This window comes from Tympanuchus pallidicinctus, unplaced genomic scaffold (genome assembly GCF_026119805.1).
Source record: "Tympanuchus pallidicinctus isolate F22 unplaced genomic scaffold, pur_lepc_1.0 scaffold13, whole genome shotgun sequence".
Taxonomy (NCBI): domain Eukaryota; kingdom Metazoa; phylum Chordata; class Aves; order Galliformes; family Phasianidae; genus Tympanuchus; species Tympanuchus pallidicinctus.
Window position 1 is genome coordinate 7,568,837 of NW_026294648.1, and position 23,846 is coordinate 7,592,682.

Sequence of the window (23,846 nt, forward strand, 5' to 3'; positions counted from 1 at the left end):
TCCCGCTACGGCCCAGCTCCCACTTCCACCCCACAGAGGCCCCAGGCAGCACGGGCCGAGCACACCGGGCACTTGGTGAGCTCACAGCTCTGAGCCCCACGAGCACAGCTCTGCCTCCGGTCAGCGCCCGGCGTGGGGGCGCGCCTGTAAGGATGAGCACCACCATCTCGTCAGCCCGTGCACCTCACAGAGCAGCTCCCAGACCAGGTGCTCCTTCCCTCTGCTGAACCAACCCCTACCAACAGCTGCATTAAATGAGCCGCAGGTGCAGCTCACTGAGCAATTCATTTCCCCATAACTGGCTGCAGGGGGTGCTGGGGTCAGGGCTGCTGAACATTGGAATGGGAGTAGAAGGACCTCAAGTACTTCTGTGCTGTAGTTGGAAGTATTTCAGGGTCTCCTTAGCTGCTTCTGGGCTATGCTGGAGGGGAAAAAAAAAAAAAAAAAAAAAAAAAAGAGAGAGGAAAAAAAGAAAGAGAAAAAGAGAAGGTAAATAGAGGACTGGGGAATGAGCTACTGGGGACTTGGGCCCAACTGCCCTGGCTGTGTGGTTTTGTGTGGACTCAGAAGAGCACGGCTCTGTCCCAGTTCCAGGATGGGTGCTGAGTGATGCTGCTCATAGTGGAGGCTAGGGGCTGTGGAGCCAGGGGGAGAAATCAGTGGTGGAGTTGAATGAATTTTGCTTTGAACGTCACCCAGCAGTCACTGCTCCAGCGCTGCCTGAACGTGACTCCCCCAGCATCCCTGCAGGGAGAGAACAAACACCAGGCAGATGTAGGGCAAAGCTGGCAGCCTTTGAGAACCATGACTTCACCACCTCCCAGGGCAGCCTGTGCCAGCACTTTGCCTCTCTTTGTGAAAATAAATTTGCCCTAATATCCAACCTGAACCTCTCTGGAGGTTCCCTTCTTGCACGATGCATGCACTGAAAGCAGTGTAATGGTGACATCCCCACATTCTTTTTCAGTCCAGGTGCTTCAGGCTCCTTCGGGGACTTCCCTGTCTGCTGTCCCACAGAGGAGCACGCTTCCCCGCTCCTCATTTATTTAGCTCATGTGGACTCAGCACGGCAGGCTTTGCCATCTCCCTCTATAATTCCACAAGGTGGGGACTAGCTGGGAAGCAGCTCAGATCTCAGCAGCCCTTTGCCGCTCCTAGAAATCCCCACTGCGCTACAGCGCGTTCCCCCAGAGCGGACCTGCAGCCTCAGCAGAGCCGCGGGAAGGGAGCAGGGCAGCGCGGGGCCCAGCCGCACGGGGACACGCTTCCACCTATCGGCTCCATTTCCTCCGCTTCCTCCGGCCCCGGGCGTTATGAAGAACTCCTCACAGCCGCAGAGAGCAGCCGACAGCACCGCGAGCATCTCGGAGGGGTTTGGTTTGCGTTATAGAGAAAGTTAGCTCAGGAACACCTCCCCGAGTGAAGCTGGTGCTGATGCAAGTCACGGGTCCCCTCCCCCTGGGGGCTGCAGCCTCCTCCCTCCTGGGCACGGGGCTCCCACTGGCTCCAGTGCCCCCAGACTGGGGCTGGTGGCTGGGAGCTCTTTTTCGTCTGGTTTCTTGTTGTTCTTCCTTAAAGGAACAATAGTCAGCGGCACGCCTCCCTCCTGGGCTTGGTGCAACTCCAGATTTCACGTTTTTTTTCAAGCTTCACACCATGAAGCACTTTATTATTGAAACCAACAATTTACCCAAGAAGAAATGGGACCAAGCAGAGCATCACTGCACCCCTCGGCATGTAGCACACAGACCTGCAGCAGGAGGGGTTGCTCTACTTTGCCCACCTTTGGGGCTTCGGCTGCTTTCCGTGCCTGGAAACCTTCCTGCACACTTCCTGAGCCTGAGGATAGCTGCCTTCATCAGACAGTTCTTGGAGCAAGAACAAAAGCCACCGGCCTTGTGCGGTTGTATAAAGGATGGTTTTATTTCTATACAGGGCATCCTGTATAGAACACCCCTCCCCAGACACAAGGCTCTGCCTGGCCTCACAGCACCCACCCATTCTTTGCATTGGGTGGCCCAAAGGCTGGGAACAGCTGTGAGGCTGGCAGTGCGCTCAAGATGGCCAGGCGTGGGCTGTGCCTGGGGAGGAATCAGTACCCCAGCTGGGATTAAATGGGCTCCTGGGCCCACAGGGGTGGGTGTGGGACACAGGTGGGGCTGCTCAGGGCCATTAAGGGCCATCAGTGCCTTGGGGCTGTGACAGCCTGGCTTCAATGCTGTCCTGCTAGAAGGCAAGAGGAAGTGGGGTGGGATGTGGCACAGGTAACAGCACTAGGGCAGGATGTGATGGCCTTAAGTTGCACCAGGGGAAGTTCAGGATGGATAGTAGGAAAAAATTCTTCTGAAAGTGGTGAGGCAGTGGCACAGGCTGCCCAGGGAGGTGGGTGAATCACCATCTCTGGAGGTGTTCAAGAAAAGGGCCAATGTGGCACTGAGGGATGTGGTTAGTAGGTACATGGGGACGGGCTGATGGTTGGACTTTGTGATCTTAGAGGTCTTTTCCAACCTTAATGATTCTGTAGTTTTGTAATGAATCCCAGCCCTCACTGTGGTCCCCTATGGGGATGACAGCAGGGAAGCACAAACTCTGCTTTGCCCTCAGAGGCCAAATCCATGCACGGTGCCCATGGAGCAACGAGTGAACCCAAGCGTGAGGAGAAAAAAAAGTTTGGAGAAAGAAAGGACTGCAGAGATCCAAGCTTGCCCCGTCCCACACAGGTGCTGATGGCGGAGAAGCTCAGCCCCAGGCTGCAGAACTGATCTGCTGGGACCAGGGGTGCTCAGGCTCCAGCCTGTTTGCTGCAGGCTCCATTCATTGCAATAATAAAACACGCCCCCCAAAAACTGCAAAATTCACAAACAACATCTGTGAGGTTCAGGCTCCGTCAGATTCAGTCTCTGTTACTTCCCTTCTCACACACCACACCGATCAAGCAAGGAAATCCCCGTTTATCTCTCCTAAGATTTGTTTCCCCAAGTCCTGTTTTTCAAAATCAGCCTTAATCACTTTTTAATCATACCTGATGCCTCTTTGCTTTTGGCATTCCATAATCCTGGAGATGCTCCCCATGGCACAGCCGGGTCTGCCACCCCCAGCCCCAGGTCCCATTAAACCAAGGCACCCTTCATGCTGGTGGCTGCTCCGGCCTCAGAAGATGGCAAAGAAACCCAACGGTGCTGCTGCTCAAAAACCAAAGCAGAGCTCAGAGGAGGACAAAGTGGGGCTTCCTCACTCACTCATCCTTCCTCCTGCAGAGTGGTTGCAGTGCAGTTTCTTGAGGAACCCCCAAATTCACCAGGTCTCTTTCAACAATAAACCGTTCCTTATTTAATGAATGGCAACATGTGAGCATCTAATCACCCTTCTTTCATCTTCCACCCAGGAAACCACACCTCACAATCCCATACCTATTACTTCTTATGTGCAGTCCCAATGCTGTGTTGTGGTTCCTTGGCTTTTGCTGTCCCATTGCCACATCTGCAAGTGTTTGAGTGATTTGGTGCTACTCTGCCATGGAAGAGCCATGGAGGTGTGGGGGCTCCTTGGCACACATGCTGAGGGGGATTTTTGATCTCCCCCATCTCTCTGGTTTGCATCCAGGGGACTGGGTGACACTGGAAAGAATGGAGCATCCCACTCCATTCCATCCCATACTATCCGTCTTGCAATATTTTTACTATTTTATTATTATCCCTGGCAGGCTGCAACCTCTGTCCTCCTTCTGCTCCTGTGTCAGTTGCAGTACGTTGTCACCTGCACCCCAGGGTGACTGGACGCCACGCTGTTCATCCCTGAGCCCACCCTGCAGGGACCCAATGGGGCTCCTGAGGGGAATACTGGGGAAAGGCACTTGTTTTTCCCCCTTTAGGAGCTTCTTAGCATGATCTTGAAGGCTTATTCTGATGGTCTCTGAGAAGTCCTCTCCATACATACCCCAGAGAGCAGATTGCAGGGAGTGACATGGCCAGGGTGTGCCCGATCCTTGGGTTGGAGCTGAGGGGATGTCGTCCTGGAGCCCTGGACCCTGAGCTTTGGATAAGTGCTGTGAGCAGTTCTGCTGGGAGCACAAAATAGGATGCCTTCTGCTTTAAGCCTCTGTAAAACAAAAATGAAGCCAGAAGTTACATGGGATGGGTATCTGAAGTAGTAATATGGTGTGTGTGGTGCTGCTGTGGGGCTGGCTTTGGGAAATGGGGCACGTTTTGCAGAGGAGAGAGGACCCAAAGCCCTCAGTGCCCCGGGGCAGAGCGGGTCCCGGGGGTGGCACTGGGCTGAACGGGTCCCCGGTGCCCTCTGGTGCCGGAGCACAACGCAGCGTGGGCATCGAGGGACGGCACGGGAGGTTATTCTCCCCAAGACGAACCTTCGCTCCAACTGCAGAGATCTGAGCGCCTTATGCACGCAAACCGTGACGTTTCGGTTCCTTCCACCCCCGGCTGTGCCTCCGCAGGGGCAGCTCTGGGGCTCCGTCTGTAGGTCGAGCGCACACCGCGCTTCGGGTCGCGGTCCGGAGCGACGCTCTCCGGGAAGCGCTGGGAGCACCGCTGAGCGCAGCAGTGCAATTACGGAGCTCTCCCTTAGAGGTCAGCCCAGCACCTACACTGCTCCAAAAATCCACGCGGGCGAGAGCGATTGCTGCAAACAAATGAAGGGGGAGAGGCGGGGATGTCCCTCCGGCCCCAGCTGGGGGTCTGGGGAGCCGGTCCCCCTCCCAGCAGTGCTGCCATGCTGGAGCAGGAGCCACCAGGAGGGATGGAGGCTCCAAGAGACGCTGCAGGCCGGTGGGATTTATTTTCCAGCACAAACAGAGCTCAGCCTCGTGCTAAAAATAGAGAGATTAAAAAATAAATCTCCGTGGCTTTTTGGGTGCCCTGCTTTGCTAGATTTAATCCACGGCCACGAAGCCCCGAGGTTGGATGTGAAGGATAATTTATTCTCCAAAAGAGCAGTGAGGTGCTGGCATGGGCTGCCCAAGGAGGTGGGGGAGTCCCTGTCCCTGGAGGTGCTCAAGAAACGTGTGGATGTGGCACTGGGTGACGGGTTAGTGGGCAGTATGGGTGGTAGGTGAATAGCTAGACTAGGTGATCTCAGATGTCTTTTCCAACCTTAACGATTCTAGAACTGCCTTAATCAATGGGCTGGTGCTAACTGGCAGCCTCAGCCTCCTTAAGAAGTAGCCCTTCTCCTGGACTCCCAGCAGTAGTGGGACAGGAGCACGCAGTGGTGTCCCCAGACCAGCGTTGAGCCCTTGGGAAACCACTTTGAGGAAGAGAAATGAGACCAAAAGCAACACTTTAAGCGTGGAACACATCCACATGAGGACAGGCAGCTCTGAGCATGTTTGCTCAGCACCCACACTCAGCTGCAGCGAGGGAGCTGTGTTCAGCAGCAGGTGATCAGCACTGACCTGAGAGCTCCCCGCTGGGAGGGACACCCCAGGCTCCGTCCCAGCAGGCCGAAGTCGTGCTCATGTATCCCGTGTAATTTGCGGTCACTGTTTGTTTTCTTCCTGCCCATGGTTAAGATGCAGCGAAGCACTGGGGCTCATCCATCAGTGACACTGGTGCCTGCCCCGCTCCGTCCTCCCTTCACGCTGCTCAGGGAGTTCTTCCCTCCCTAAATTCAATTAGATGCCATAAGGGGTCAACCCCATTATAGCCATGGCTCCTCCGGGACGGGCAGGGGGCTGTAGCCTCTCCCTCCCATAGGATCAGAACACAGTCCTATAAATAATAATTAAATGTTAAAAGGAGCAGCTTTGAAGGACGCGATTGCACCAGTCAGTCCCAGCTGCCTCCCATTAGAGGCAGCAGTGTGAATACAGCCACCTGGGGCCGCTTGGGCCCCAGGGCACTCAGTGGGCTGGTGGCACTGCTGGACAGGCACACAGAGCAGCTGTGGGACCACAGAGTTCACCACCAACAGCACTGCATTGGCAGTACATCAGTGACAGCTTAAGCCAACGCAGCTTGGTTGGCTCTAAATGAAAATGCTGAAGGTTTGGGGCCTGAAAAGGAAAAGCTCTCAAGCAGGGCAGTGTGAAGATGAGCAGTGCAGAAGGATGTGATGCTTCTCCACAGCCAGGGGACCACAGGAGGGATCAGAGCCACCCACCATGTGTTTCTACCACCTGGAAATGCTTCTTGCAAGGACAAATACCCATGTGCACTCAGCAACAGCAGAGAAAGAGGGGAAAGCTTGGCTCAGGGCAGAGCCTCAAGGAGGGTCGTGCTGCAGAGTGCACTCGGTATCACAGCTTGGACAAGGTTATGCACATGGCAGACAGCAGCTCACTGTGCTCTCTGAAGCACATCTTTGCAACCTGCTCACAGTGTAATGGGAGAGGTGGGAAAAGAGAAAGATGGAATCAAGCATAAGAAAGCCTGATACACAAAGCAGGAATAAAATCAGATGTTCTCTAAAAATCTGAAGTTTATTTGTTAGAATTCAGTGAAAGGAACATTCAGTTTAAAACACAGTCAGTACATTAAAAAGTCAAGAGGATGAGTAGCAATGAGACCAAAAGAAAACAGAACAGCCCCAAACCTGGCACCTGGCACAGGGCAGCACGCAGCCGGGCTGGATGGGGCTCCCTGCATGGCTGCAACGGGGACACAGGGACAGAGCTGGGGCAGCTCTGCTTCCCTTGGGCTCCCCTCGGTTCCCATGTGCTGCCTGCACTGTGGGCCCTGGGATCAGATGCCAGGAGAGCTGCCATCTCGCCCTGATCCATCCTAAGGAACCCCAACAGTGCCCCTGTTTGTTAAGAGCTGCTGAATTAAAGGACACAGAAATCCGAGCAGAGCCAAACGTCTCAGCCTGGAACTGCCACCTCTGCTGGTGTTGGCTCAGGGGGGAAGAAGGGACAAATGGGTTTTCAGCTTTTTCTTTTTGCACATGAGCGCTGGGCATTGTTCTCTGCTCAGCTGATCATCACGACCTTCTGCAGAGTTATGTCAGCCTCGTACCCCACACAGGGCTGCAAACTCTGCAGGGGCACTGAGTCAGGCAAACAAAGCAGCATATTCATTCCATTAAAAAAAAAATAATCCACATTAACTAGTGTTGGGTCTGAGCATACGCAGAGCTCTCCTTTTGGTTGTGACCCCACAGTTCAAGGCAATGTTGTTCCACTCATTTCTCCATCACCCCAGAGCAGCCAACAGCACCTCCTGCCCTGCAATGGCTGAAGAGAACAGAGGAGAGCCCGGTTTGGGACAACATAATTGAAGCACACAGAGAATTCCCAAACTGAAATCCACACGGTTTGGGCGTTTGTTTAAAGACAACCAACAACACTTTCAGGGAAAAATCACCACGGTGCACAAATTCAGATTCAAAACAAAGCTAAGAAACAGCTGACAAGAGTGACAAACCAGTATCAAAACAGACATCCTGGCGGTGTCCACACGGAGTGTGCAGTGGCAGTGGATTGGCTTCTCATTTCTAGAGCTGCTCCTTCAGACGACGCCAAACAGCACTCTGCACGGGGGTGTGGGGAGCAACGTGGGTCTCTTGCATTGCACAGGCAGTGGCAGCAGCAGTGGCAGCAATAAATTGCTGTTTCTCCATCAGAACTGTAAACCGCACCATTTTGAAACACATAACGTACGTAAGTAAAAGAACAGTCCATAAAATTTCCCCATGAATATAAAATGCAAAACTATACAAAAATAGATAAAATCGACCGTTTTCTTATGCGTATATAAAAAACAAACAAACAAAGTCCCCAAAACGCAATACAGAGCTACTTGGTAGGCTGACCTGGTCAGGGGTTGGTCGGCAGCAAACAGCCACGACCCACCTCTCCAAGGCTTTCCCTGGATGCACTGAGCTCCGTGAGGCTTAGGGGGTGTTCCTCCACACCTCGGCCAGACTGAGCTGCTCACCCCGGGCTGTATGCCTCATTTCTGTCTCCGCAGACCTCTTTTGTGCAAGAATTACTGCTCTCAAGCTCAGGTTCCTTGGTAAGTCTGTATTTTACCAGGTTAGATGATGATGGCTTGAGCCAGAAATGAGAAGCTGCAGCCCTCAGTGAGCGGTCTGACTGCTTCTAGCTCCCATGTGGTCCAAGGACTCAGGTGGGAAATTCCTCCGTCACATTTTTAGGAAAATCACGCTCATTAAGAGGTCAGCATTGGTCAAAGAGCTCCAAGAGCTCACAACCCATAAGGGTGTCCTCCCAGGCCCCTGCCCCATACCACAGAGCAGCCATGGCATCCCACTCAGTGGGACAATAACTTGCTCTAAGCACTCCCTATGACACCAAATCCTCTTCTGTTTGGCTTCAACAAAGGCTGGCCACTAAGCATTCCCAATCATCAACAAACAGCCTGGTAGGTCAGAGAAAGGACAAAGGACCCCCTTAAAGCTTATCCTTTCATTCCAAGATGCACTGCTTCTGAAAATGGGTTAACACCACACAAGAACCAGCATTTCCCCCCTCTAGCAATGTGTTAATTCGGACTATCTGTGAGAAACCTCTCCCAAAGCCACAGGGGGACAAGATCAAGACCCAGGAGCTTGTATTTGGCATTCAACCTGTAGTCCCTTTGTAACTCCCTACTAGTAAAGCACAGTGGGAAGATCAGGTCCTATCTATTCCATAGCAGAAAGGTATTATAGAAGAAGGAAAACATTAGGTACTGAAATCCAATCTATGGCAGTGACAACTTACAGACTAAGTTAGTAAATTGAAAATGCTTATTTCTTTGGGTTAATGGGGCAGAATACTCCAATAATTCAATAAATTATTTTAAAAATGCTTTTAGAAGCCTCATTTTAAATCAACAGATACTTGATTCGTTTAGTTCAAATCAAATTAAGAGGAGAAACCTTTGGTATAAAGTCAGATTATCAAGTCTTGGCTGTATTGCTTTCACACATCAGAGTCTAGGAACTGTTGTCCAATAAGTCTCCCCACTACGTACCTACAACCAAAATAATTATTACTACAGACATGCATTTGCAACTGAACATTCATTTTAGCACTGAGACACTTTCATCCTTCACCAGAACTTTGGCAAAGGCTGCACCATTTACAACAAAACACCGCGCAAAACCCCTGTGAGCCACAAGATGCCTTTGGTGACACGGTAAAACGAGATAATGGTTAAAATTCCTGTACGAGGCCACTGCGGAGGCCAAGCAATTCCAGTGAGCACCTATTTGTGTTGTGACAGCTCTGTGTTGCCAGTGATAACTACAGGATCCTCTCTTTGGAACTGGCACTGAGTTGCAGCAGAGCTCGGCTGAGCTCACTCTGAGCAAGAGGGAGTTAGGAGCATTTGTTAGGGGATGCTTGTGGCACAAACACTGAAAAATGAAGGTTTAATCCCAAGGACACACAGATGGGTCTGCTCAAGCCTCAGGAATCTGTTCAGAAAACAAACAACAACATACACATAAGAGGAGCTGCCCATAAGGAATTCCAGCTCTGCCTTTCCCTGTTCCTTCATGGACATGCAAGGACAGGACAGTAAGAAGCCTCATCTCAAGAAGAAATCATAGGACCCATTTTGCTTAGGAAAACAAAACAGAAAAGCTCTTCATGCCTTGGTACCTTACAACTAGAGCAGTACCAGGGAGCTGCCCGCCTTTCCAACCACAGCCACGTGTGTATCTGTGCTGCAGCTGTGGGCAGCGGGCGGTGAGCTGCTCTGGGGAAGGACTCAGCTCCACAGCAGTGCTGAGCAGAGCCCTGCCACCCCCATGGCGTGCCAGGCTCTGGAGAAGGGCATCACTGCCCTATTTTCAGTTTGTGATTTATTTAATGTTACAACTTCCGCTGCAAAGAGAAGCAGAAAATTGGCAATTTGGGAAAAAGGACACCTAATTCATCAGTAACTGACTTTCAGTCAGTTGGACAGAAATAAGAAGTTTTTTAAGCCACAGAAAGCGACTCAGAATATCCCAAGTTGGAAGAGGCCCCTACAGATCATCAAGTCAGACTCCTGGCTCCACAGAGGAGCACCCAAAAACCAGACCTGTGTGTGAGAGCACTGCCCAGACCCTTGTTGAACTCCTGCAGCTCTCAGCCATGCCCACCGCCTTCTTGGTGCCCTGCCTATCTTTTCTGAAGAGCCTGTAACCGCCCATCACAGCACACCAGCCACACGACCCTTCCCACCAGGTTTTGCTTACACCAATGATGTAGTAGCTCTGGGACTGAGCCAAGGGTTTTAAGCTCTTCTTGCTTGTTCCTTGCAGGGTGTGTTGGTGTACAAGCGTTTCAGATGCGCTTCATCGTACCCAGCACCTCGTGGAGCAGAATGAAGGATCTCAGCAGCACGCAGCCCCTCCGATTGTGCCGTCTCACCCCACAGTTCATCACCAGTGATGTGGGTGCACTTGAGCTGGGCTATTTGGCTTCTTCCCTCAACTTCAGCACCGCCAGCCTGCACTACCAGAAGCAGGTAACAACCAGAGAGCTGCACCAGACCAGGGAGCTTCCTGGTGACGTCCGTGACCCAGGCCCCAGGTTGGCAGCAGACTTTCTTGTGGGAAAGAAAAGGGTCTGGTCAGCAAATTGGGCCCTCAGTTCGCCTCAGAACAGAGTCCCCTATGACAATCACCCTTCTTCTATTCCTGGCAAAGGCAGTTTTGGAGTTTCTGGGTGACTGACTCACCGTACAGAATCTCCTGGATGGATGTTCACCAACATCCTCATCTGCTTCTCTTAAATTCCAGAGCTGCATACCTATTGTGCAACAGCATCTGGGAAGGCAAGGTAGGCTGGGGTAGGGGGGAGGGAGGTTTGCCAGCTACCCTGTGCAGGGACCTGTTTCCATTCCTCCATCTCTTAAGTCCTTTCCTTCTGCCCGATGGCAAGAGGCTATGATTCTGCAAAAGGTCCCTTGGCACCCGCCTCTGCTCTGAAGCTGATCAGCTTGAGGGAAGGTTTGGTTTAGAGACTAACGTGCTTCAGATCAACACGGACACTGAGAACCTCTTCAGGAAAATGTCAGCTCTGCTTTGCTATCCTCCAGCACGTGTTTCCAAGAGCTCTGACAACCTCCTCAGAACGTTGGTCTCCTATGCTTGTGTTCCTTCTCCACATTTGTTCAAAAGAGGAATTAAAAAAAAAAAAAGAAAATCAAAAGCCTGTAGCAATCTTCAGCATTTTTGTTCCCTCCCATTAGAAGGAAGAAGTTATGAAGCCTAATTTAGGCTGTGCTACATCCTGTATTCCAATTAATAGAATACTTTCCTCGTATGAGTTTGTGTAAAGAAAATAAACACAAAATGTAAAACAAAAAGCGACACAGCAACAGCAACTTTACAGCTACAGGCCCAATGCAAGTTTAGCTTATTTAAGAGAAGTCATACACGTGCCCTTGGCCTGGGAGAGGCTGGGGACAAGGCATAGGAAAGGTGTCAGCTGGGAATTACACACCATGAAGAGAGACCATGACAGAAGAAAGGGACTGACACTTTGTTCTTGAAAAGGAATCCATCAATAGAACATCTCTCTGCACACTGTATTCTTGAGCACGTTAAAGCTAGAACTGGAAAGCGTCATCAGCACGCACACAAACATTCCTACTTTCCTTTCAGGCAGGAAAAAAAAAGTGACAGCAAAGTTGCCCTTGCGGCTGAACTGCCCCCTGTCCTTGCTCTCAAAATAACCTGCATCCTTCCTCTGCAGCTCCCCAACTCAAGATCAAGATGGAAGATGTTAAAAATTTGTCAAAAAAAAACAGTGTTTCACAGAGAAGAGGAAGAAATCCAACTTGTTTTGTAAGCTTCCCTAGGACATGCTCTCCTGGCTGCAGCTCTGAAGTGGAGACTCCAGGAATGTCCACCACAGCACGCACTGCAGCCCAGCCCTATGGTGAGAAACCCCAATGTGGGAGAAGTGACCGCTCACAGCCAACCGACACAGCGAGCGAGGTCACAGCGCAGCAATGCTCCTCACTCCTTCACAGCTGCCAATTGCTCAGCTTCTTTTTTTAAAGGTGATGGTGCCCCTTCATCTGCAGAGAACAAACCTGCCGTACTAGAAATGGGTCCATTTCCAGATTTTATTCTAGCAGCAATGGGATTGTGCACTGGGGCTGCTACCACATTTTGCATCGTGTACTGTGTTCGAGAGTGGTGGGTCGCACTGGAAAAAAAACAAAAGTGCCTCAGTGTTAATCTATGAATCTGGGAGGTTGCTCTGCACCAAACCAGAGTACCCACAGCAGTGCAGAACGGCAGCAGCACGGAGACTGTGTACTGCAGCTGCAAGAGAAGTTCATCTTTGTTGGCCCGGTTCGACATAAGTCACTCGTTAGTGTTCACTTTCTCCCTCCCCCCGCCCTCCCTTCTCACCCCTTTCCCCACTTCCCAGCCACCCAGCAGGAGCTATTTGGCTCCCATTACATTCACTGCAGTGCTCAGGCAGCCGCTGGGCAGCGCGCTCCCCGGCGCAGCTCTCGCTTTCAGCAGCTCTTTGCCAGCACTCCCATAGCGCTCTGTGAAGCAGGCTGAGCTTTTTAAGGTTTCGGTGTCGTTGCTGTCATGGAAGTGGGGCATTCCTTGGGTGACGCCGACAGGTTTGCACTTGGCTGGTTTCTCTGGGGACTGGGCAAAGCTGATGCACTGCGGTGGCTCTGGCTCCCCCAGCGGGAGCACACGTGCGAGCTTTTTGGCCGGGGCTTCTCCGTGATACCTATATGACCCAGACGCCTCCTGGGGCTGCCTCGTGTCAGGCTGCAGAGGTAAGTTGGATGGCCTGACCAGGAGCCTGTTTGGCTCCACATCTTGGGGCTGCCTCTCCAGAGTTTCCCTGGCACTGCTCCTTGAAAGGGGCAAAAAGGGGGAGTCTGCATCTGACCGATCAGATGGCTCCCAGCTGCTCTGCATCCCAGCAGCTGAAGCAAAACCCCAGTGTTTGATCCCCCCAGGAGCCAGCTCGGCATTGTACTGGAGGTGCTGCAAGCCCGGCCAGCTCAGCACACCATTGGCCTCCCCACCTTCGGGAGCTGACAGTTCTGCCTCCTCTTTGCTCCTGCTCCTTCTTGCTCCATCGGAGTACTTTTTGTCCCATTTTGACCACAGCTGGCAAGGCTTAAGGCCGTTCTTGGAAATCTGCAATTCTGCAAGTTCAAACTCCAGGCTCTCTGTGTCAAGCGACCTGCTCCTCCTGTTAAGGGAGAGCGGTGCTGGCATGGCAGGGCTGAGCTCATGCAGACGCAGGTGCCGGGGCAGGCTGGCTACCCCCCAGTTACAGCTCTGGAAGGAGCCCTGGGGGTACCCCAGGAACATTCTCTCGTCACATTCAGCAAACGACTCCTTCTGCACATAGCTCTCATCGAAGGCCTCAAAGGATGCAGCCATGTCTTCATCAGCGTTCATCTCGAGGTGCTGCTCGCACTCCCCTTCCCCTTCCTGCTCCACATCGACAATGTCAAATGTGACCATGGTGGGGAGGACGGGGAGGTTCTGAGTGAAGGACGAGCCAGAGTCAGAGCTGCCCAGGCTTTCCGACAGGCTGGAGAAGAGGGTGCCACTGCTGGTGAACTCCACCAGAGCTTGTGAGAAGCTCATGGCGTGCTCAGGTTCGCACTCACGGTCAGCCTGGGGCTCTCTGCCAGCAGCATCCACCCCACCGTGGTGGTCGCTCTGCGAGCAGCCCTCATGCTCCAGGGGTCTGTGGCTGGGGAACATCCCCGGTTTGGCTGAAGCTGCACTGCCATGGAGGGACCCCCCAAACAATGCACAGTCTGGATCAGAGCTAAATCCTGGGTTGTTCTTCATGAGCTGAATAAGGCAACTTCCTTGGGCTTTTTGGCTGTTGTAACAGTTCTCTGGACACAAAGGCCCTGGAAAATCACTCCACTCTGGATTTTCAGCTCTAGCCACCAAAATCCCACCACTCACACTCCTGTTCAGAGCTTGAGAAGCAATCTGCTCACTACCAAGGCAACTCTGATTTTTGCCAATCAAGTTGGCTGCTCTAGTTTTACATTCAACATGCTGCTTTTCCCTGGGACACTTCTCTTTGCTGGGAGCATCAAGTCGTTTCAAGCCTGGTTCCCTCTGCAGCTCCCAAAACAGCAGCTCTTTCTGAATGGCAGCTAGCCGCTCTTCTTCGGTTTCCATAACCCCCCTCTTCTGATCCATCATCTGGATCAAGTTCTTCTCAGAAGGGAGGCAGAAGTCCAAGAAGTAGCTGAAGATCTCTGGATGAGAGACTTTGCTCTCAAACAGGGATTGCTCCCCATGAGAGGGGCTCATTAGTGTGTCATCAGGCTCGTAAAACTCATAAAGTGCATCACCACTGTAGCTGTCTCTGGGAAGACGGTCCTTCTTGATCTCACAAAGTCCATCCCCAGTCTCATCCTCTGGTCCTGGCGTGGTGGAGTCGTAATATCCCTCATCACTATTAGGTGCGGACTCTTGCTGGTCGCTCTGCGGTGTCAGGAGCTCGACCCCATCCACTGCCCCACTAGCATAGGGGTGGACCTCCCCCTCACGCAGACCACATGTCTCCAGCTTGCTACTCACTGCCTGCAGTTCGGGACTGCTCACAGCAGGAGGCAGCGGGGCTTCATAGCTCCTGCCCTCTTCTGCGGTGCTGTCCCACATCTGCTGGAGGTACTCCTCCTCAGACATGGCCATCTCCTCCCCACCTCCCTGGTAGGTGACAAGGCATGGGCTCCGTTTAGCAGTGTCTCGGCTGCGCTCCACAGAGATCGTGCTCTCAGCAATGCTGAGGATGTCAGGCTCGGCAATGATGTCTCCGCACCCAGTAAGGGAATCAAAGCTCTTCAGGGATGTGACGTCTCCAAAGAGGAGACTCAGCTGGTCCCCAGAATGTAACGAGGGAGGGTCGTTGTCTGGATGAAGGGCCACAGGGAGATGGCTGTAGTTGGACTCTGTGTAGACAACAGCATCTACCTCTGGTTTTGCATCCAGATCATCCTTGCCCCCAGGCACTACCACCACATCGCCCTCACAGCCGCCCTTATCAGCCTGGAGCCAGTCTGGCTCAGCAGCCTCCCCAAAGTCAGCTGCTGTGCGCACCAAGCAGTTACCTGCTGAGCTTCCTGGGCAGGCTGCAGCAAGAGGGACAGACCCGGGTCCTCCTTCCTCCACAGCTCCAGGAGTTTCCGCTTTTGTGCCCTGAGCTTTGCTGGTCTCCTCCGAATCCCCAGGCCACTCAGAGAGCTCTGTTTTCTCACACTCAGCAATCTTGCTCTTACGGTGACGCCGGATGCTGTTCAGAAGTCCCTTCAGGCCTTTTTTTGGTCTGGGGAAGGATGACTTGTCTCCGTTGGGCTTCTTCTCATAGCCCTCAATACTCCCTGGTGGAGAGCCATCCTGCCTGCCAAAATCAAACTTGATGCTGCTGTCTATGGCCACGTGAACGCTTTGGGAGCTTGGCAGCAGGCAAGGATGGGAATCCCTGCTTCCATCTGAAGGGCTTTCCAACTGTGCCCCACTGCCCTCATCATATGCAGTGCCGCTGATCCCATCGTGGGTCTTACTTTTACTGAGCCCCTTTTTAGAAGCTCCTTTCCCCTGGCCTTTGTTTCTGCTGCTGAAGAAACTCGGCAGTGTACATATACTCCTCTTCCCTCCAAATAACTTGAAAGCAGTTTTTTTCAGCTTGCCAGAGGGTGCCGGGAGCTGCTGCTGCTCTGCAGCCACGGCTGAGGCATCGCTCTGCTGGGACAGCTGCTCAACATTCTCCTCCGGCTGCTGCTCACCGCCCTTGCACTGCCTGCATGCTGCAGACTGCAACCGGGTCCTGGCAGCTTCCTCTGTGCAGCCTGTTTCCATGGCAGCTGCTCGGTTCTCGTGTTTCTAGCTGGAAACAATGGTGGTAGAATCTTCTTGCAGGCACAGGGATGAAAGCATCGTGGCTGATCTAAAGCAAAAAGAAAGGAGAGAGAGATAAGGAGACAGCAGTGGGTGACACATTGGTGTAGCAAGGCAAAGAGCTACATCACCGCCTGCAACTACAGCTGCAAAAACCTCCTACCTGTTAGAATTCTGCACAAAGACGTCACTGTTCTGAATTCTCCGGAACCCACCTATAGCCTTTGGCAATAGCACCACATCACAGGGACAGGTAGACCTGAGCCCTGAGCCACCTCATTCAACCTCTGACCTTTCTCAGAGACGCTGAGGTTCTGCTCTGCTAGCAACTGCCTGTCAGCACAGAAAACACGGGCATCTCCAAAAGGGAGAGAGACCAAGACACACCAAACTCTGCTTCCAGCCATCCCGAACATAGCACCAAACAGGAAGCATCTGGACAGTCAAGCCAGAGAGCAGCCCTTATGGCAGCTGCGCATCCAGCAAAAGCAGCCATTTACCATATTTTGTTTTCCTCACTAAATTTCAATTGTTTTCGAAATCATCTGTCAAGCAAGATAAAACTGCATTAGAAATACTTATTATAAACCACCCTGATCAGATAATCTCAGAAGCAGAGAGAGGTAGGTTTTCAATTTCATCCTGGATTGATGTTAATAGCAGCAGAAATAAAACAGTAATATTTCTTTTCCAGAATTAAGATCGGAGAAAATAAATCCAGTGAGAATTGTAATGCACCGCTGAGCTGCAATACCTGAGGCTTAGCTCTGATCAGCCCAAGGCCCGGACAGCTTCCCAGAGATCTCAGTGAAAAACACCCAAATGATGGCTTTCAGCTCCTATAACCCAACAGCCAACCCACGATGTGAGGTTTGCTCTCAAGCCTTGGGAACCCATACAAGAGTAGCGCAGTATTTATTTGCCTCCATAATTAATGATAACCTTGGTGTTCACCCTCCTCACTAAAATAAGTGGCTTGGGAAAACAGATGGGGCAGGACGCAGCTCTGCTCCCAGCGCTGCAGGCTGACCTGTCCTCCTGCCTGCAGTGGGGCACAGAGCCCCAGCACAGCCGGATCCCCAGCTCACTGCTCCCAGGGGCTGTGCCCGTGCCTGATGTTTCTTTTGGCTGCTCGAGCCCTGCGGGCGCAGAGCCAGCTGGAGGTAACAGAGAGCAAGGCGTAGGTGGAATTCAGGCCTGCTGAATGTAACCGTGCCGTGGGTGAGAGTCTGACACAATTCCCTGACAGCAGCCAGCAGGATGCTCAGCTGGGACCTCGCTGCATGACCCTGAGCCCCGGAACAGCTCCGACACTCACCTAGAGGCTGGAGACAAGGGGATGTATTTACAGCCATTGCTGACAGAGGCGGATTTAACCACCTTATACATCCCTGACAGCACAGTTTGCCCTTTCTCTGAGGCTTCCAGGGCCTCTCCAGAGCATCCCAGGGGCCAACCAGTGCTTCTCTAGCTCTGACAAACAGCACTTCTGCACTCCTGGGCAGATCCAAAGCCTGTCTGGGGTGACTCCAGGATTCTTCTGGAGCCTCCGAAGAGCCTCTCTAGAGAGACCTGATTAGATAGGATCAATAGAAAATAGTATGCAAACATCTGTATACGTGCATTGCTAAAGTAGTAGAAAAATGAAACAGGAACAAGACTTCAGTTTGAAAATAAGCTCGCTCTGGCTCCACATCAGCACTGGCATCAGTAGATGCTCACTGCTGTGACCACACAGCTATTTATGGATGCCAGAACAATAAAGTCACCAAGGGCAAACACACAATTGATGGAATGCAAAAACGGGGTCAGAAACAAACATATACAAATCACAACAGTAAAAGACAGCACTTCACCTGTGCCCAGCTCCCTGAGGCAGCCAGCGGGATGAGGCAGATCTGGCTGTACTTGGGGTGACACAGCTTCCTGCTCTAGCCATAGGTAGAAGCAGGGCATGTCTGAAACTGCCAGGGGAGCAGGCAGCCGGTGCCAAGAGGCTGACCTGGGCCAGAGCTTGGGGCCCTGTTAGTGTACAACTGTGACAAAGCACCTCTGCTAACAAGCTTCTCCAGCAGTGAGTGCTGAGCACCGCATCCCCTCCTCCAGCACATCCATGGCACTGAGGATGTGTTCTAGAAGTGTTAAGGCAATTCTCTCAGAAGTAGAGTCTGAATTTTGAGTGGTTCTGTGTGGAGCCAGGAGTTGAACTCAATGGTATCCATTGGTCTCTTCCTACTTGGGACATTCTGTGTTCCTATGATTCTATACTAGGGACAACTTCCATCCACCCCAGCACCAGCTAAAGCAAAGGCCTGCTTTGTCCTCAGCTGGGATCTCGAGACTTTTAAGAGCATCCATGAAAAGGCACAACCACCTCAGCATTCAACAAAAACAGAAATGAGGTAGAGGATGAGAGTCTCACAGCCTGCACCTAAAAGACTTAGGAAAACGGCCCTGTTTTATTCCTTAAACCCACCACAGGCCTTAGGCAGCTCATCAAACCTTTCTCCTTCATGCAGACTGACACTGCCTACGGTAAGCAGAATGTTAAATCCCTTCTTTGTGCTGCACCAGAGATTAGCTGGTGTGAGTGACCCACTGCCATCAATGGACTCACCCAACTCTACCCTGGCTGCGTGACTTTCAGCAGGGCCAGAGCCCCCCAGAATCCCCTGATGAGCCCTAGTGCAGAGCACAGCACATTGCTACCCTCGTCCGTGGTGGGGACAGCCGCACAGAACACACCCGTTCCCTGCTCTGCAGAAGAGCTGCACAGCTGGGCTCTGCACAATTCCCTCAGATCCTGACAACCGCCATGAAAACGTCTGCCTGCAATGAAACACCACGACACCAGGTAGCATTCATCCACCCGCTGCTTTCTATTCCTCCACGTCAGAACAGAGAACTTCCAGAACAGCAAGAACCACTGAGCCCGAGCGCAACAGAACAGTGCCCTCTCCTGCAGCTCTCATGTGGTCAGCTGGGAGCACACACGCAGTACAGCCGTCAGAATGGGAGGCAGACACTTGAGCATGATCAATTAATTCTCACAGGCATCAGCAAAGACAAGCTACGATCAATTAATTCTCAGCAAGAAACCAGGCACGTCATCCTGATGCTACAAATGGGAGACGGGGCATTAAATTAAGGGACTTACCCAACTCACAGGGGAGCTTCTGTCTTGTCGCCAGGATTAGGATGCAGAAGCACTCACAGCAAGAGCACGGATTTCTGTAATCCAGGATAACTGCCTAAATGCTGGTTGTAGGGCTGGCATCAGACAAGGCATCCCCTCACCCTAACTCACAGGTTGCTCTCATCCTTAAACCACTTTCCCCAGCAGTCTGGGAAGCGCTGGCAGCATGCGATCCTGACAGCAGCCTCCTCCAGCAGGCCACGTGTTGTACACCATGACATCAGGCTTCTTTCTCCCTCCTCTATGGAGAACATGGCACGTCTTCCCCATGCTGGAAATGCAAAGACGTGCAGAGCAAAGCCGGGCACGGTGCTACAAGGGCTGCATCCCCAGGACTCCCTGCAGGAGCTGCACGCCTCACTAACAGCAGGCCACACAAGCTGGGTCCCAGCTCTGAATGGGAATGAGCCCCATCTGTCTCACTGCCCAAACAATGGTGCAGAGTGATGGAGACAAAGGCACAGTGAGGCACACGAAGCCCCGTGCAGCAGGAGGCGTCTGGCACCGGTCAGGGCAGTGGCTGGGAGAACACAGCACAGCAGCATGGCAGGGTGCACGCCTGCTCCAGACGCCTTCAGGCAGCACGGTGTGTTCAAGCAGCAGTTCAGCACATTCTGAACGCACATACAAACAAAAGACCTCCTTCTACCATCCTGGGAAGGGTCTCAGCTGAGACGCAGGGAACTCGCTGTGACGCTGCAGCGGGATGGGTACGTCCCCAGGGACCGAGTCTCCCTCCTGCTGCAGCTGTGCAATCCCTCCCCACTGACCCCACGCTCCTCCACAAAGCAGTTGGGAGCGTCTCTCCAGAGCACTCTGAGCCTGCCCCAGAAGTCAACGGCCCTGAGAATCGCAAACCATCTTCCATTTTCCAATGTAGTTTTATCCGTGGCCATTTTATACATCCTTTATCTTACACGTTACATGCTGTTTTTTCCTTCAGCAGCATTCAACCCACAGCATCCTCACCCCTACATGCAGTTCTCATTCCCTAGGCCAAGCAAACCCTCCAAACTCTCCCCACACAACACGCTCTGAGCTCCCTTAGCCATCCCACGGTCTTTCCCTATGCAGCAACAGAAATCAAAGCCTCTGCAAACAGAGGCAGCAAGAAATGCACATGGTGCCCCGAAGCCCCAAGCACACACAGCACAGCCCTGCACCACCAGAACAGCACAGCCCGGCTCCTTCTGTGAGCCCCACATGGAAACTTCGCTCCATCTCATTTCCCCAAGCACTGCTTACAAACAAACAGCAGTCCTTTCCAGGACACTCCTGCATATTCGTGCCATTAATTCCTCAGTTTACAGAGGGATGTTATTGCAGCTGTCAATACCGACAGGCATGGAACTGCTAAAACGTGCTGCCGCTATCCTCAAATAAACTGTTGTGCTAATGATTTTTGTTACAGTAAAACCAGCATGCCACAGAAACCGTTTTGTCGGAAAGCCGCGTATCAATGTCATTCTGTCTCAGAAACAAAGACAACTAGAGCACTTCAAAGTTTCAATCCTGAGGCCCGATTTAGCAAAAGCTTTATAGTTGTAAAATTCCTTTACTCAGAGCTGTGATTTTCTCCAGTTGTTTGTCACTGCAATAATTACACCGACGTGCAGCACCATGTGGGCAGGTATCTGTGTGCCTGGAGCTGGTGATGCTTGTCCCCGGCCTTTCCTCCTGGTGTGACCACATCCACAGCAGGACATGCCGACTCTCACCCCAGCAGGGTGTAATTAGTGTGCTGCATTTACATACTTAATCAGGCAGGCTGGGTCCTATGGTGAGCAAAATGCTACAGTGTAGGTGGACACAATGCACTTGCATGTGTGGCAGGGCCTTGTTTTTAAGGGGAGAGATGGGCAGCGTGCCATTCACCACCAACCTCAGCTTTCCCCCACTCAGAGTTTCCATCTCACCTTTTGTAAAAGAAAATCATTTTGCGTTTTGTTATGTTCTGCCACCAGGTCAATGGGTTTGGAGCACACTGACAGGCACAGAGATGTGGGCAAACATTGCTGAACACATCTGTGCTCCAGCCCCCAGCTGCCACAGACTACACTCAGCAGTGGAGCAAGAAGACAACAGCTGAGCAGCACCCAAACACCTGAAAACACACCAGAGATGCTCCCAAATCAGCAGCCCCCTCAGTTCACTATGACCCCACCTTACTATAGGACTTCAGCTCAACCAAAGCTGACCCACGCTACCACAGCAGCAGAGGCACAGAGCTCGGGATGAGCCAGGAGCACTGTGCCTTCAGCCTCCACAGAGATCACAGCCGCCACAACTGCAAGTAATAACCACATGAAAAACAAACATGCAAGTGAACGCTTTTACAAGATGAGTGTAAGTTTAACAGCTCCGCCCGAGGAGCTCACAATGCCTCCATTAAGGCTGCTATTGAATTAGAAGGCAGAGCCCTCCCACGGAGGCATTCCTGCGCCTCTCCTGCTCCAGCCTGGCTGTCTGGGTGCCTCGCTCTGCACACACTCTGTCCCTGCTGCTCTCCGTCACCTCATGGTGTCCAGTGTTCAGCTTTTGGATGTGAAAGACAGAAACCTAGAAGGAAAAGAGATGCTCCCAACAAAAAGTCAAAGCCACCCTATTTCTGGGGGAAGGCCGCTGGCTTCGGGGCTTCACCGTTGACTGAACACCAGCGCTGCCCAGCAGCTCCAGCAGAAGCCTAAGATGCAGTTATTTCCACCTTACACAAAGCCACACGACAAGCCACTTTTCTATCTGTGGCTCGCAGATACCTGTTTTTTTCAAGACAGGGCACCGGCACAGCGTCCATTGGGTCACACCTGATGGGGAGAAAGGCAGCCAAGAATGCAAGTCCACATCTGACAACACAATGCGGCCCGCTGCAAAGCCCTCATCCAAACTCTTTCCGAGGACCTCGTAAAACCCACGGGATCGTCCACCGCTCTCAGCAGGGCACCCCACAGCCATTCCGCCTCTGGGAGCCCTTCAGCAGGCTGGGCTCTGCAGGAGGACGAAGAGATGGAAGGACACAGAGCAGCCGGGCCTGTCGCGTTCCCACGAGCTGCCCGCGGAACTCGCCAGAGGAAAGGCGAGGACAGGAGCACAGCAGCTCCCGGCGGGGCTCGCCGAGCCCAGCGGCAGCACGGTCCGGTCCAGCCCCGCTCTCAGAAGCGGAGCCCGGCGCAGCCCCACCTCAGCCCCCCTCCCACGGACACGCCGTCCCACGCAACCGGGCCGAGCAGCTCCGTGCCGAGCAGCTCCGTGCCCCGCCGCCCCGCCGCCACGCCGGGCTGCAGCCAGGCCCCGGGCGCCGCGCTGCGGGAAGCGCCGCGGATCGGAGCGGCGGGGCAGAGCGCCGAGCACGGGGAGGAGCGAAGCGGCCCCGCTCGCCGTCAGCCCCGGGGCCGCGCCGCCACAATGGCCGCCCCGCCGCACTTACCGGCGCGCTGGGCCGCGATCGGAGCTCGGCGGAGGCGCGCCGCGGCGCCGTACGGCCCTGCCCGCCGCCGGGAGGGACGGGGCGGCGCCAGCCAGAGCCGCGGGGCCGGGCCGGGCGTGGCGGCTGGGCCGGGCCGTGACGGGGCGGGCGCTGTGACACGGCGGGGCGGGGAGAAAGGCCGCTCCGCGCGGAGGGCCGAGCCTCGCTGCCCGCTCGTCGCCCTCAGCTGAACCGCCGTGAGCCAGAAACGAGAGGAGGTGCGTCAGAAAGTGAGGAAGGCGGAGCGGCTGGTGCCGTGCGTGCTGCTCGCGGCACCGCTCCTGATCACGAAATGTCCGGTAATTAATAAAGATGGGCAGCTGGCGCGAGGCCACCGGCTGGTACTGGCTTGGTGTGATTACTGAGAACGTGATGTTTTTCGGCCACGCAAACAGTCAGTTTCATTCCCGTTATGACACTCGTTATCTGCCTGCGCGTGGCCCGGGGGTCGCGGTGTGGGGCCGCGGTTCTCCGTCTTCCCGGCCCCGCAGACACAGCTCTGCCGCTATGGAAGCCCCGTAGCAGAGGCTCAGATGCGCTCCCCTTCCTGCAGCCCCAAACCCGAACTTTCTTAGCCCACCGCACGTGAACAAGTGGTTTGGTGGAGGAGAAAGGTGCGCCTGGGTGACTGCAGCCCTTTTCAGAACAGTTTGGAAATCCAACATCAGCACCTAAGCCCTCATTTCCATCCAGGATTTTAAATTAAGGACTAGAACAAGAGTAGCACAAGAGCTATTTACATGTGCTCAGCTGCAGCACCAATGCACGCTGCTGCATAGACAGAGCTTGAAGATTACACAGCCTTTTCAGCCTTTGCAAAGGAAACAAACTTCACTCTTCCACCTTTAACACTGAAGATGAATTGGTGGTGGACAAGCCGCTGGAGGATTCCCACACAGCGCAAGCTAACCTCAGAGGATGGCCTGGTACTGCTCAGGGCAGCCTACAACACAGAAGAATCACCCCTGTGAAATGCCCATGATGTTACACTTCCTGGGACGTTAGGGCATTTCAGACTGAAATAATGAAGATCACAGCACCAGCTGAGTGCCCAACCCAGCACATGCAGCAGAATAGAGAGCTACAGCACTACAGCCTTGGAAGTGGAGGGCATCTGCCATGGGGATTTGTTGCTGCTGGCGCTCCCACATGCGAGCAGGCTGGTAGAGGAATGACTTCTTGTGGTGTTAAATCCTCTCCTGGAAAGAAGCTGCTTTATGCTAACTGGAGGAGAGCAAGACCCACCAGATCAGGCAGCTCCATCCCGTGCAATCGCTCCCCGCACTACTGAGTGACTTCCAAAGCACTGTTCAGCTCATTTGAAGAATGCCAAGCTTTAGGGATCTTCCCATGAAAGACTTCCTACAGCCTAGT

At 53.1% G+C, this 23,846-nt stretch overlaps 1 protein-coding gene across 6 annotated transcripts; it reads right to left on the reverse strand.

Annotated features, from left to right (window-relative positions):
* Positions 1 to 6,417: 6,417 nt before the first annotated feature.
* On the reverse strand, positions 6,418 to 22,520 carry AMER1 (APC membrane recruitment protein 1). Of its 6 annotated transcripts, none has more exons than XR_008204173.1 (4): positions 18,971 to 22,067; positions 12,963 to 15,862; positions 11,994 to 12,109; positions 6,418 to 11,051 (listed from the first exon to the last, which is right to left on the reverse strand). XR_008204173.1 is itself a non-coding variant. In XM_052673183.1 (4 exons), exons 2-3 carry the CDS (start codon positions 15,772 to 15,774, stop codon positions 12,032 to 12,034), a joined length of 3,483 nt encoding a protein of 1,160 aa, XP_052529143.1. In that variant the 5' UTR covers positions 15,775 to 15,862; positions 18,971 to 22,068; the 3' UTR covers positions 6,418 to 11,051; positions 11,994 to 12,031. The 6 variants fall into 6 exon arrangements, 4 of the variants coding, with proteins under 4 accessions (XP_052529143.1, XP_052529142.1, XP_052529144.1 ...); XR_008204172.1 differs by having other exon boundaries at positions 6,418 to 7,580; positions 10,147 to 12,109; positions 12,370 to 15,862; XM_052673183.1 differs by having other exon boundaries at positions 12,370 to 15,862; positions 18,971 to 22,068.
* Positions 22,521 to 23,846: the final 1,326 nt, after the last annotated feature.